This window comes from Gambusia affinis, linkage group LG04 (assembly GCF_019740435.1).
Source record: "Gambusia affinis linkage group LG04, SWU_Gaff_1.0, whole genome shotgun sequence".
In the NCBI taxonomy this organism is placed as follows: Eukaryota; Metazoa; Chordata; class Actinopteri; order Cyprinodontiformes; family Poeciliidae; genus Gambusia; species Gambusia affinis.
Window position 1 is genome coordinate 15,543,817 of NC_057871.1, and position 12,110 is coordinate 15,555,926.

Below are 12,110 nucleotides of genomic sequence, written 5' to 3' on the forward strand. Positions count from 1 at the left end.
ATCTGAGAGTGTGTTTCTCTCTCTGACAGATCATCATAGCAGGGTCTTAAGCTGGCCTGAAAACTTCAAACTCAATCAGAACTTCAAGAGCTGAAGCTCATAAATGCTGAATATTCATTACTCAAAATGATCTCTTTTTACAATTTGCATTTAAAGTAACCGAAACTAATGTTTATTTTTATTTTTTTTAGCATAGACCTGAGTGGCATGCACATAATTTTGACCAGACTTACTCAGGGAATTTTTATGTAATGGAGCTGCACAATATATCAACTCAGTATTATTGTGTGCAATTTTGCAATCATGAAGGGTAACTTGGATGCAATATTAGATAGAATATTGTATTTTCTGTGCCATGCATGGACATTTTTTATGCCTATATTTTTGGCCTGTCAGGGTTTCACTGCACTTGATGTGCACACTTGATTGTTAGATTTAGTAACTAAGATCCTAAAGCTCACAAAGCATGCTGGTCAAATTATAATGAAGAAAAATGAAGGAAAAAAAAAAAAAGACATTTTGAATTTTTTAAAAATAATCGGCAATTAACAATTAACAATAATCATTAACAGTTTGGCAATTAAATGTTTTCCAGAGATTGTGTGAAATAAGAATGCTTTGATTAAAATCTCAGGCTATTTAATAAGCTCTGATTTTCATTATGTTAGATTGTGAAGTGCAAAACCTAACATGTGAAACTTTCCACACTTTGTCAAACACAAACTTCAAGGTATCTTATTGGATTTTTAAGTAAATGGCAATACAGGGCCACATTACTGAGAAGTGGAAGGAAAAGGGTGTGTGTGTGTTGTTTTTGGGGAAAATAGATCTAAATAAAAGTTTTAAAAATGTTGCAGAAGGCCTTCTGCCCTCCTAAAATAAAACATTTTAGAATTACAATAACCTCCTATCACAGCTGCATGTCTACTGGGTGTGTCTCATCCATCCTTGCTCATCTAGAGACAAAGTCTTTTCCCCATCCTTTGCAAAACAGCTCGGCTTCAGTCAGTCACTATTAGCATAAATGTGTCCAAGTCATACCTCAGATTCTGCACCATTCTAACACAGGAATTTACCTTCATCTTAACTTTCCTTTGAACTCTGGCTGTATATTTAGAACAGTGAATCTAATCGAAGTTGTACCTCCACCCCAGGGATATGACTGGCTTTCTTGTCTCTGACGGGGGGGAAACCTCACTTTCCCACAGTATGATGATGCCACCACTTTGTTTCACAGTGAAAATGTACAGTTTGGTTGATGTTCAGTGTTTATGATGCGTAATGTTTTAGATGTAGGGTTTTAAAAAAAAAATCTGTTTAGGTTTCTGTTAAACCTCTGATTAATAATTTTGACATACAAAAATGAGTTTAAATAATTTTATTTGTTCAACTATTAAAATATTTTGACACACAGCTTTGAAACAGGACGGGTAAATTATTGATCTTGGATGTTGTGCTGTCAAGCAGAAAGCCGAGTCCAAACCTTTGTTTCGCATGTCAGCTGTGCCCAACTATCTGTCCACTATGGGAACGAGCTGAAGTCCTCACATCGAGGCTTTTAGCAGTCAGCTGCGCTCCACTGGTTTCCAGTTTCACACTCAGCGTAGCATGTCTCCTTTTAACGACTCTGTCCATGCCGCACACGGCTCCCAGCGGTTCCTTCTCATTCGTCCTCCGTTCTGCGTGTCGTCTTTCTGTCACACGCAGTCAAATGCAGCTTCTGTTATAATGTCTCTCTCAGTTTGTGTCTTCATCCTGGCCCCCCAGCTACCTACTCTGTTTTCATGCTTCTCCTGCTGCCGCCCCCCCCCCCCCCCCCCGAGTGTGTTTGTCTGTACAGAAACGTGATGAGGGACTTTTCTGTGGAACTTCATCTTTCGCTTCGGTAGCCATGACACACCAGTCAGTTCACTAAATCAATATCTCCCCCTTTTTTTCCCCCTCTTTAATAGTGCTCACTCCAAGCCCATACACCGACCACTCTGCATCATCTCCCCCGTCTCCTGCGCTGGTACGGTCGCGTTCAGGAAGTACCCGGGGTCCTTCGAGCAGCCGAGGACTGTGGGTTCACTCTCTCCGAAGTCCAGGTTCCAACACCCAGCCTCTTTGGTCCACCACAACAGGAGAACCTTGATGACCTGCTGCCTACAGAGGGTCAGGAGGTGACCCCAAGCCTTCATTTCGTCGGTGGTCCGAGGCCCACAATGACTAAACTCAAAGTAAATAATTACCTTTCCTTTGCTTCTGTGATTCCCAAATGCTTTGCTTTTATGCATGACAGGAAATTTAAGAGACCCCCCCACCCCCTTTTTTTTTTTCCCCTCAGCACACAGACGTGTGATTTGTTGGGTGGTGGTTTAATAGCCTCAGAAGATTCATGGCTGCTTATTCTGTTAGTTGTTGCACCTTAAGGAGTACTAATATTTAAGCCTCTGGCAGACATAGATTGCTGACTTTGTGTCCTTCTACTCCTTCTGTTTTAAAAAATGTGAAGGAGTAACAAAATTAATTCTGATCCACTTAATTTTTTAAGTGGATAAGAGGCTTCAGGACCGTCTAATCAGAAATTCATGACTTTCTGTTTTTCTGGGGTCTAAAAATGACACAGAGGTCTATTTCTTTTAGCCTGGGGTCACTGGGGTGGAAGAAAACCTCTGTTTTTCTTGCCACCAGGCACTGGGCAGGATGGGGAAGCAGGTAAGAAATATCTAAACATTCTCAGAGAATTGCAGCAAAGACATTTTGGGATTCACAGCTACTAATAGATGCTGCCTCACAACCCATTATATGGGAAGCATACCTGGAAAGGGAAGACTGAGCTTTTCAGCAACAAACTCCCCAGGTGGTGGTGGCATGGAAACATAATAAATCTGTGGAGAAGCCACCTCATACCCAGTGTTAAGTATGATGGAGGACACATGATTCTCTGGGCTTGTTTACCCAGCGATGGCTTGACAGGCATTGATCTTTTTAATTCTGAAAATAGGACGTTGTGAGTAATAACCTGAAGGATTTTACTAAGTGACTGAAAATGGGTCTTCACTTGGTGTTTCAACTGGAATCTGGTGCAAATCAACAGAGAGACGGTTCAAAAGACACTCATTCAACGGTGCCATTGCAGTGTCAAGTGTGGTGAGCTAAGAGAAGACAGCAAAGAGCATTGGTCAAAGATTGCTCTCTGTTTATGCTCCGAACTTGTGAAATAGCAGTAGCAGATTATGCTGCACAGCCCACCTTTCCCCACCATCTCAACCAACAAAGAGCACTTAAACTTTTTAATCTTTACCAGGAGTGAAAATAAGTGAAGTTTTTCCAAAACAAGTTTTGATAAAGATGGAAGGTCAGAAAGTAGGTTAAAATGTGTGTGTATTGTTTGAATGGGTGCTTTTTAAAAAATGGATGTTTCAGTACTCTGTGAATCTTGTCAGTTGAAGTAATGCTGACAGTAAGAAAATTAAGAAGTTGTGCTATCCCAGTACATATATAAATAAGTATATGTCAATAACATTAATCTGATTGTTGTCGAGCTAGAAAATAGTGCATCACAGAACATGCTCTTGGTTGTTGCTTATTGACAAAAACTGGTCGGAATTCCTAGTTTTGATGCGTGTGGGAGTGAGAGAAAATATATTTATTAATTGGTGCGTTTGTAGGTAATTGTCTTTTTTATAAAATAAACAATGTAGTCAGGCCTGTCAGGATAACAAATTTTGCTGAGCGATTGATAGTCTCAGAAATTATTGCGATGAACGATAATATTGTTTGAAGACCATTTTAAATTGATGTAATTGTAATGACATTATAATGCAAGCACATTGTGCCAAAATAAATACACTTTATTTTCAAAAGAACACTTTAAACTGGACCTGGTAAACAAAATAAACAAAGCAACCAAAAACAAAAATAAAATGGACTCTCAGACTCCGTTAATAAAAAAAGCACTTGAATAATAATTAAACACAACATAAATCCAAAGTGGAATTAAAAACTACAGTCAACCAAAAGAGTACAGATTATGAAATCTGTATACTATATTGCCCTTCAATAATCATTAGATTTCGATAGAGAAAATGGGCACATCCCACTACCTGATGCACTGATGCGTAAGAGAGGAGTGAATAGTTCACTCCTCTCTTACGCTAAGAAAATGAGAAAGGGAGGGATAAGTGGAAAGGGCAACTGGAATTGAGCCTTTTTTCATCCAATGTCATCAATCGAAAGAGAAACAGGCAGGAAGAAACAATAAAGCCGATAAATTAAAATTAGGTCGCTAATTTTCATTTATCATGCGATTAGTTGATTTGTTGTTTATCGCGACAGGCTTAAATGTAGTATTCAGAAACCAAAAAAAATAAAAAATTCTATTTGTACAGCCAGCCTATTTCTAGTGCTGTGAACTTCCCTCAAGGAGTGTTGATGACACACTTGGATTCAGATGCATCTCTAGATTTCTTTGCTCTGTATCGCCCAAGTTGTCACTCTTCGCATATTTGAACAAGCTTTTGGAGCAGGAGATAAGCAGAGGCAGCTTCTCAGATGTAGATATTCCCCTCAACCCTACTAACTCCCTCTCAGTGAGCTGTTAGTCTGTCTTTCAACCTGCCTTCTCCCTGCATAGATATTTCTGTGATTTCCTGCTGGCTCGAGCTTTGTAATGGTGTGTTTATGAGTAGCAGGAACGGTGAGGGCAGTAAGAGGGTAGGTGGTGGCGGTGTGAGTGTTTTCGTAGTTTGGATGAGACGGAGTGAGCTGGGTGGTCAGGATGGGATGTGTCTCATATTTGCCACGTCGTTAGATGAAATTTCAGTCAGGCCCAGATGTGCACAAATGACAGTTTTCATGCCGTGTTGAAATCAGACATTAAAACTAAGAGGAATGTCTGCACGTACCGACACAATAGCCACCATTCTTTCTCTGCTTAGAGGGATTAGAAAGATGGCTACATGTCGCCACTATTTTGTCTGGAGTGCAGCTGTTGTGCTTTCTTGGCCGATGTGCGTGCGTGTGTGTGTGTGTGTGTGTACATTGTGTGGCTGTGTGTGGGAAAGAGCAGTTTGACAATCGATCGTTCTGTTGCTGCTGACCAGAGGCAGCCGTTCCTGTCTCTCTCTCTCTCTCTCTCTCTCTCTCTCTCTCTGTTATCTACATGATAAAGGGCTCATAAACTCTCGTCACTTTCTCATTTTTTCACATGAGTTAACACCAACTGATGCCCGTCAGTCAAACTGTCAGTGCAATGAGTTGTAAACTTTTAACTGAATGCAGACCCAGGATTAAGATGATTCTCTTTCCATTAAGGTTCAACTCAGCTTTTAAATCAGAGAGCAGGAATGTCCCAAAAAGGAATTTCTAGCAAAAAGAAAGGGAGTCAGCTGCTTAAAAAACAAAAACAGAAAAATATGTGATTTTCTGTTGAAGTAATTGGTCTCATAGGGAAGCTGTTGGAAAAACAGGGATTACAGACACAGGCAGTGTGTTCCAGTGGAAACGTTAACCTTCCAGCTGTGATTCTTTCAGCTAAAAGTCTTTTTTAAATTTTGCCTTACGGAGTGATTTGGCAGCAAAGTTTTCTTTTAAATAAGTCCTGAAAGTATATTTGAGTGCAGCTGGCTACTCACGGAGCTTCTCTGCTTCAGCATTGAAGATTATTTTGGAACACGGCCCCAGCTTGTTCAGAGACTGAACTAAAATTTAAACTGTAAATAATTCAAAGGTCCTAGGATATTCCCAAATCTTTGAAGGGCTTTGTCTTGACTTGACCCTTCCTCAGGGGTTATTGGGCAGCTGGAGCCATCTATATTGGTATGAATGTCAAATAGAGAGTCGTATGGAGTTTTCCGTCTTACAGGAAGATGTGGATTTAGGTCATTTTGAGGAAGACCCTTAATCAGCATTATGTTTTTTCATATATAGATGATCCATTAAAGAGTCATATCTGAGTTTACTGTTATCATTGTAACAATTGATTATTTGTTGTTACTAGTAACCAAATAAATCTACAGAATTTTAGTGAACTAAAGTTATTAAGAAAAACAAAAGTAACAATTCTAACTGAATATTAAGAAAACAGAGAGCTAGTATAGACAAATGTAGATGTTTTATGGCTCATTCAAAACCAGACAAAGGTTACATGTTGTTTTATAAAGTGGAAAGACACCGGTTTTCCTCCCTGTATGAATTTTGCCAGAGGAACAAAATGGACAATGTACAACGCCAACATAAACATCATCATTAGATATGTTGTACCAGATCATAGCTTTAAGCTAATAGACATCTGCTCTCCCTTGGCAGTTTGAGATAGGAAAAGAAAGCTTAGAAACAGATACAAATCCAAATGAGAATTTTGCTCGGACACCTTTCAGCTCTGATCACGACTTTTCTACCGCATCTGACTGATATCAGGCCTTTGCTATGGCTAGTCCGAAAACTGACCCAAGGTTTCATACAAAAAAAGAAATTAATCTCATAGGCATAAATTCTTATGATCTTTTAAAATGGCTGTACACAGGTCCCTAATCTGATACTGATATCAAATCTGGATTCTCAAAGTACTTATGCCTACACAAAAGTAACAAAAGTAGTAATGTTAGCATTTTCTTACATCAGTGTGCTAATAATAATATTGACTATGAAATGATATTGTGTAATATAAATTGCTTTGGTTGTCCCCGCTCAAGAGAATCTTTCTAAAAACTGATGCCATAGATTTTTGCTCAGTATTGAGATTCACCCCATCAAGGAGATAAATTGTGACAACGGAATGGAGCAGCGCTGTAGTTGGAAGGGTAATGTAGAAAATTGTTGCCTGTAGTGTTAAACCAGTATGTTGAGACTGAGAGCATGTAAGCGCACAGGTGTCCTTTAAGCCCTCTTTGCGTTAATGACACCACCAGCACCGCAGGAGCTGCTGTTTTGTGCTAATGCTGTCATTTTGTGCTGGCCCGGATTTCTCTGATAATGCTCCAAAAGGTTCTTGTAATGTCAGGGTTTTTTTTTTTTGTTTTTATCAAATTTCTAAAAAGTACTTGTAGAAAACTTTGAGGTATGTTTGAGCTCATTATTCAGCTCCATTTTCTCTTTTCCAGTAATAAAAGCTGTGAAAAGGGGTGCTCATTATCTTTACCTGATTCAGTGATTGCTGCTTCTGCAATATTTAGTGACTGCATTTATGCATGGATATGAGAGGTTTTATTTACTCGTTGCGGTTCTGATTGTTGTTGGAGTTAAGTTCAAACAAAGAAAAAGTCTGTCTCAGCAGCTCTTGAAGTTTGGTAACTGCATCCTTGGATGAACAGCAGCATGTTTTACAAATTCCAATTAATTTTCATCATGAACTGACAAACGCAAGGCCATTAAAACACCAGCTAATATCTGTGCTGCATTAAGTGCTAGAGCAACCCTTAGCAACAGTAACTTGAAATCAGTAGTTATAATATTTAGCAATGTTTGTTGCACAACAATGTAGGTCCACCCTTCTTTTTACAAAGAGTTTTGCAGAGACTCATTTGTGCACACTCTTATTTCTTTTGTCAGTGATTCTCTCATAAATTTCCTGCTGTGTTTGGAATTATTGTCTTGTTAAATGACAATAATTAAATGAAGCTTTAGCAGGTGGACAGATGGCCTCACATTTCAATCTTACATACTTTCATATACAGAGTAGTCTATGGTGTGCCCAGCTCCTGGAAATAGTTTCCCTCTGGGCTTTTTTTTTTTTTTTTTTTGTTCATGCAGACACAACTTAAGAAAGACAAATCTCTTTCTTAGGAATCCCAAGATGGGTATTTAAGATACTGATGAATTGCCAAGGAGTCTGCAATGTAAATTGTATTTCCTTTTTATTTTTTGCATTTTGTTGGAACACTGCACAGCCTGCCCTTGGCTTGAACTTGGCATGCCCACTCCTGGGAAATTGGCCACAGCATTAAATATTTTCCACTTGTCTGCAATCTCTTGCTGCAGAAAGATGAACTGCACATTGTTGAGCATGGCCTTACATCTGGCAGAGATTGATGGACAGCAGCAGCTGTTCTAAAATCACTGTTGGAGTTTCTCTTCCTGCATCATGTCAACACACCTGAATGTTCCAGACTTCTGCTTCTTCTATGGAAATTCTCTAACTTGTTCTCCAACTTGGTTATTATCGGTTCATTCAGTTCATCAATACCGGTGAATCTCAATTAATTAGAAAATCGTCAAAGAGCTCAATTATTTAATTAATTCAGTCGAAAACATGATACTCGTATAGATTCATTCTACACCGATTTATGGCGAGCTATTAAGTGGATGCAAATTGAGCTACCTTACTATCTCAGCAGAGGTGCCGCAATAAAGCTGTAATTTATGGAAATAAAATACCCTGACTAAGTATTGAGTCCATATTCTGTGTAGTATATTGAGAATTTTTGCAGGAGAGCCACATTTCTGTATTTAAGGAAAGTCTTTATCCTTTGGTGTTCTATTGTATTTCTTTTTTTTTTTTTTCAAGCAACATTTGACATTGTGGCAGGATGGTTTTCATGCTCTACTTTTGTGATCAATAATTATTAGAATACAAATGTTAGAGCACTGTCTTTACATTGTAGTGAAGACATACTTAATAATAGAATAAGGCTTATTGCCCTTTTTAGCTTATTTTAATTTTCTGTCATCTTACGTTACAATAGATAATTCCAGCATAAAACATTTATGTGAATCATACAATTCAAATGTAAATATCCAAGGAACATAGTCTAAACATACATTTTACCATCAAAATATTATATATATATACATATATATATAAATAAGGTAAATTGTTACATTTAACTGGTTTTGGCTTTTGGAATCATTTTTATTTATATGCAGTTTATGCAGCTTCTTAACAGAGCTATTTACTTGTCTGTATGTGTATTTCTCAGGAAAATGGCATCGAGGCAGTCTTCTCTCCTCATCCTTGCCCTGCTTGGACCCTCCCATGGGATAGATTACCAGCAGCTATCAGCCCCACTGAAGGTAATGTTAAATTTTTACATCCGTGCTGCGTTGCATTTCTCTCTGCTGTTCTCTTCCCTGAAACTCTTTTCACTGCTCTTTTGGTTTCACAGTCTCTTGTGTCCCTGTCTGCTTATGTTAATCTTATAAATTTTTAAACAGTAACAGTGATGCTGTTCTCACAAAGAGATACTTATGTAAATAACTGATATAGATGATTTTTTTTGTTCTTTTCTGATATCCTACAGTTACTGAATTCCGTAAATCAGAGCTTTACGAAAACCAGGTATTGTAACTCAGCCGTTACACTGTGATGGGTACGTCTCTAGTTTTGCAGCATTAACTTGTTGATAAATATTTATACGGGACTTTTTCTCAGTAATTCTACCTAATTGTCTGTGAAAGAAAACAACAAAAAAACTTTAGCAATAATGTGGTAGCATATTTAATCCTAGGATACTCATGATAAATTAAATGCTTTTAATTCTTTCCCTTAGAGTTATTTTGAATTGTTTCCAAGACTACTTTTGTTTCATGTTTATGTTATTAGGAGATTGTTTTCATGGTTACTTTCTCTTCCTAGTCAGAAAAAGATGAAGGCAATAAAGCAATGTTATGCAGCTACAATAAGTATTCTGACACTAACTGTGCCCTCTTATTTCCTGCAGTCAATGTACAAAAAAAAAACCTTAGTTAGAATGTTGGCAGAAAGAGTTTATGCAATCAATGTGAATGCGCTATATCTGTTTTGGAATCATGAAAGGCTGTGCCAAAAGTCTTGGCAATCAATGCAGGAAAACGATCATTTGGCGAAAACTCAAGGTAAAGTCTGCAGAGGCTTAGTTTTGGGAACATGAAGGGACTTGAGGATCATGTCAAATAAAAAGATACACTCCAATTCCCTTAAGACATCCCACTGGCTTTATTAAATTAATTATTCCTTGTGTTGATAACCTCTCCCTATTTGCGATTAAAATGTGTTTTTGCTTTGTTTTTAATACCAAAGCCTAAAACCTTCAGAAATCTAACAGCAGGTCCACTCACTTCTAAACACTGAATGATGTAAGAATTGTTCTGAAAGCAAAAAATTATTGCGAGCGACATAGCTGCCCCACTTTTGTAACCACTGTGCAATAAATGGTGCTATTGATAACCCTTCCTGCAGTATTATGACATCCCCTGTGCTTCATTGCTGTGTCATTCAAGGTTGCCAGAAAAATGCCCATTTTCCTTGGATATTTGTATGTGGGTTATGACCTTTCTTCTCTCCAATAATGTATCTAAATTTATGTACAAGAGCTTCCTCTCCTCTAGATATTTCCATGTCTTTATGATATGAAAGCTTTTCTGTCTGCAAGTATGTGGGCAGATGTAAATTGCTCAGCTAAGAACAGAAGTAGAAGAGACTGTCCACTGATAACAGTAGAGAATGCTTAATATAACATGGCAGGGCAGACATATTGGCAAGTATACAGCAGGAAAACGTATGTTGTGATAATTTGTCACCTTTTAGTGACGAATTATATGTATATTTGCACAAACCGAGTCTAGTCTTACTCTTCTGTAAAAACACAGTGTGTTTGTGTATGCATGTTTTGTTGGGAACAAATGGGGACTCGAAATAAATAAAATCACAAATAAAACTGATGATTAATTTTTTTTAAAAATTAAAAGCATTTTTCAGACTTACTATAGACTTGCTAATTTAATTTCGGGTCACTGGGCGATAAAAACTTAAAATTCTATTGCAATTCTTTGTGGTTCTATTGCTATAACAATAAAGATTATGACTTAAAAAATATATTACTTGTTTTTTAAGTAACTGTATGGCTGTGATTGCATGGCCATACATACAATCACAGCCAGAAAGATGAAAGAGACAATGAGGCGTGAAAAAGGAGTGCAAGTGAGGGAATCGCATAGCTGTCATGCCTGAGACATGCAGGTATAATGTCCTTCAGGGTTATTTTGGTATGAGTGGATGGGTTTCCATTTCTTCGATAAAGAAACCTTGGCTTATGGAGATGGAGATCTGTCCTTGTATGTTTTTTGTTTTGAATTAAGCAGAGATTTTGTGATTATTTTTTAAAATGAAATTCTGTCTTAAAAATATGCTAAAGTATGAATGTTGCTGTATAGGCAGCTAGGTAGATTGATTTTAAACCTTGGATTTCAATGTTTTGATGCTTCAAGTTCTACTTTTATAAATCTAGAATGAGACTGGTTCCAGCTCATTTTTATTTCAAACAAAATTTAAAATTAAGCCTTTAAATCCAAAGGTGTTTTTTTTTTTGTCCTATGAAAGGCTTCTTTACAAAACAAATGAACAACATTTCATGCCTCGGTGTCATTATATAAAGCAGCCGGCTTTTTGTCTCCAGCATTTTATTTAATGCAGGAAGTGTGGGAGCTAAACATCAAGTGGAATGGAATGATGGATTGTGTGACAGTAGGAGATGGAGATAAGAGTGAGAGCAGGAGGAACTACTAGAGTTATCAGGGAAACGAAGCGGGGGAAGAAAGGTGAAAGAGACAATGAGGCGTGAAAAAGGAGTGCAAGTGAGGGAATCGCATAGCTGTCATGCCTGAGACATGCAGGTATAATGTCCTTCAGGATTATTTTGGTATGAGTGGATGGGTTTCCATTTCTTTGATAAAGGAGCCTTAGCTTATGGAGATGAAGATCTGTCCTTGTACGTTTTCTGTTTTGAATTAAGCAGAAATTTTGTGATTGTTTTAAAAAAAATGAAATTGTCTTAAAAATATTTCTAAAGTATGAATGTTGCTTTATGTATAATATTATATTTCTGTTATATTATATTTCAGTCTGCAGACTTTGATGCATTGTCTAGATCAGTGTTTCTCAGTTCTGGTCCTCAGGGTCCGTTGCCTTACATGTCTCCCTTGTGCCACACAAATGACTTGAATAAGTGGGTGACTACCAAGCTTCTGCATCACTTGATGGCATGCTTAGGAGGTCATACAGTCATTTGAATCACTTAGTCTGAAACAGAGACACATCTAAAATACATAGAGCAGGGATTCCTGAAGACAGGAATTGAGAAACGCTGGTTAACCATGTTGAAACAGCTTTTATAAAACCTTCTGGGGTTGGTTTAAAAGTCTACGTCATCTGT

General features: G+C 37.7%; 1 protein-coding gene across 2 annotated transcripts in view; it reads left to right on the top strand.

The window, feature by feature from the left end:
* gstcd (glutathione S-transferase, C-terminal domain containing) overlaps positions 1 to 12,110 on the top strand; it is a 45,813-nt gene that overhangs the window by 3,027 nt on the left and 30,676 nt on the right. For both annotated transcript variants that reach the window (XM_044113172.1, XM_044113171.1), the window contains 2 exons: positions 1,953 to 2,219; positions 8,901 to 8,994. In XM_044113172.1, coding sequence (XP_043969107.1) covers positions 1,953 to 2,219; positions 8,901 to 8,994 — 361 coding nt within the window. The remainder of the gene's footprint in view (positions 1 to 1,952; positions 2,220 to 8,900; positions 8,995 to 12,110) is intronic.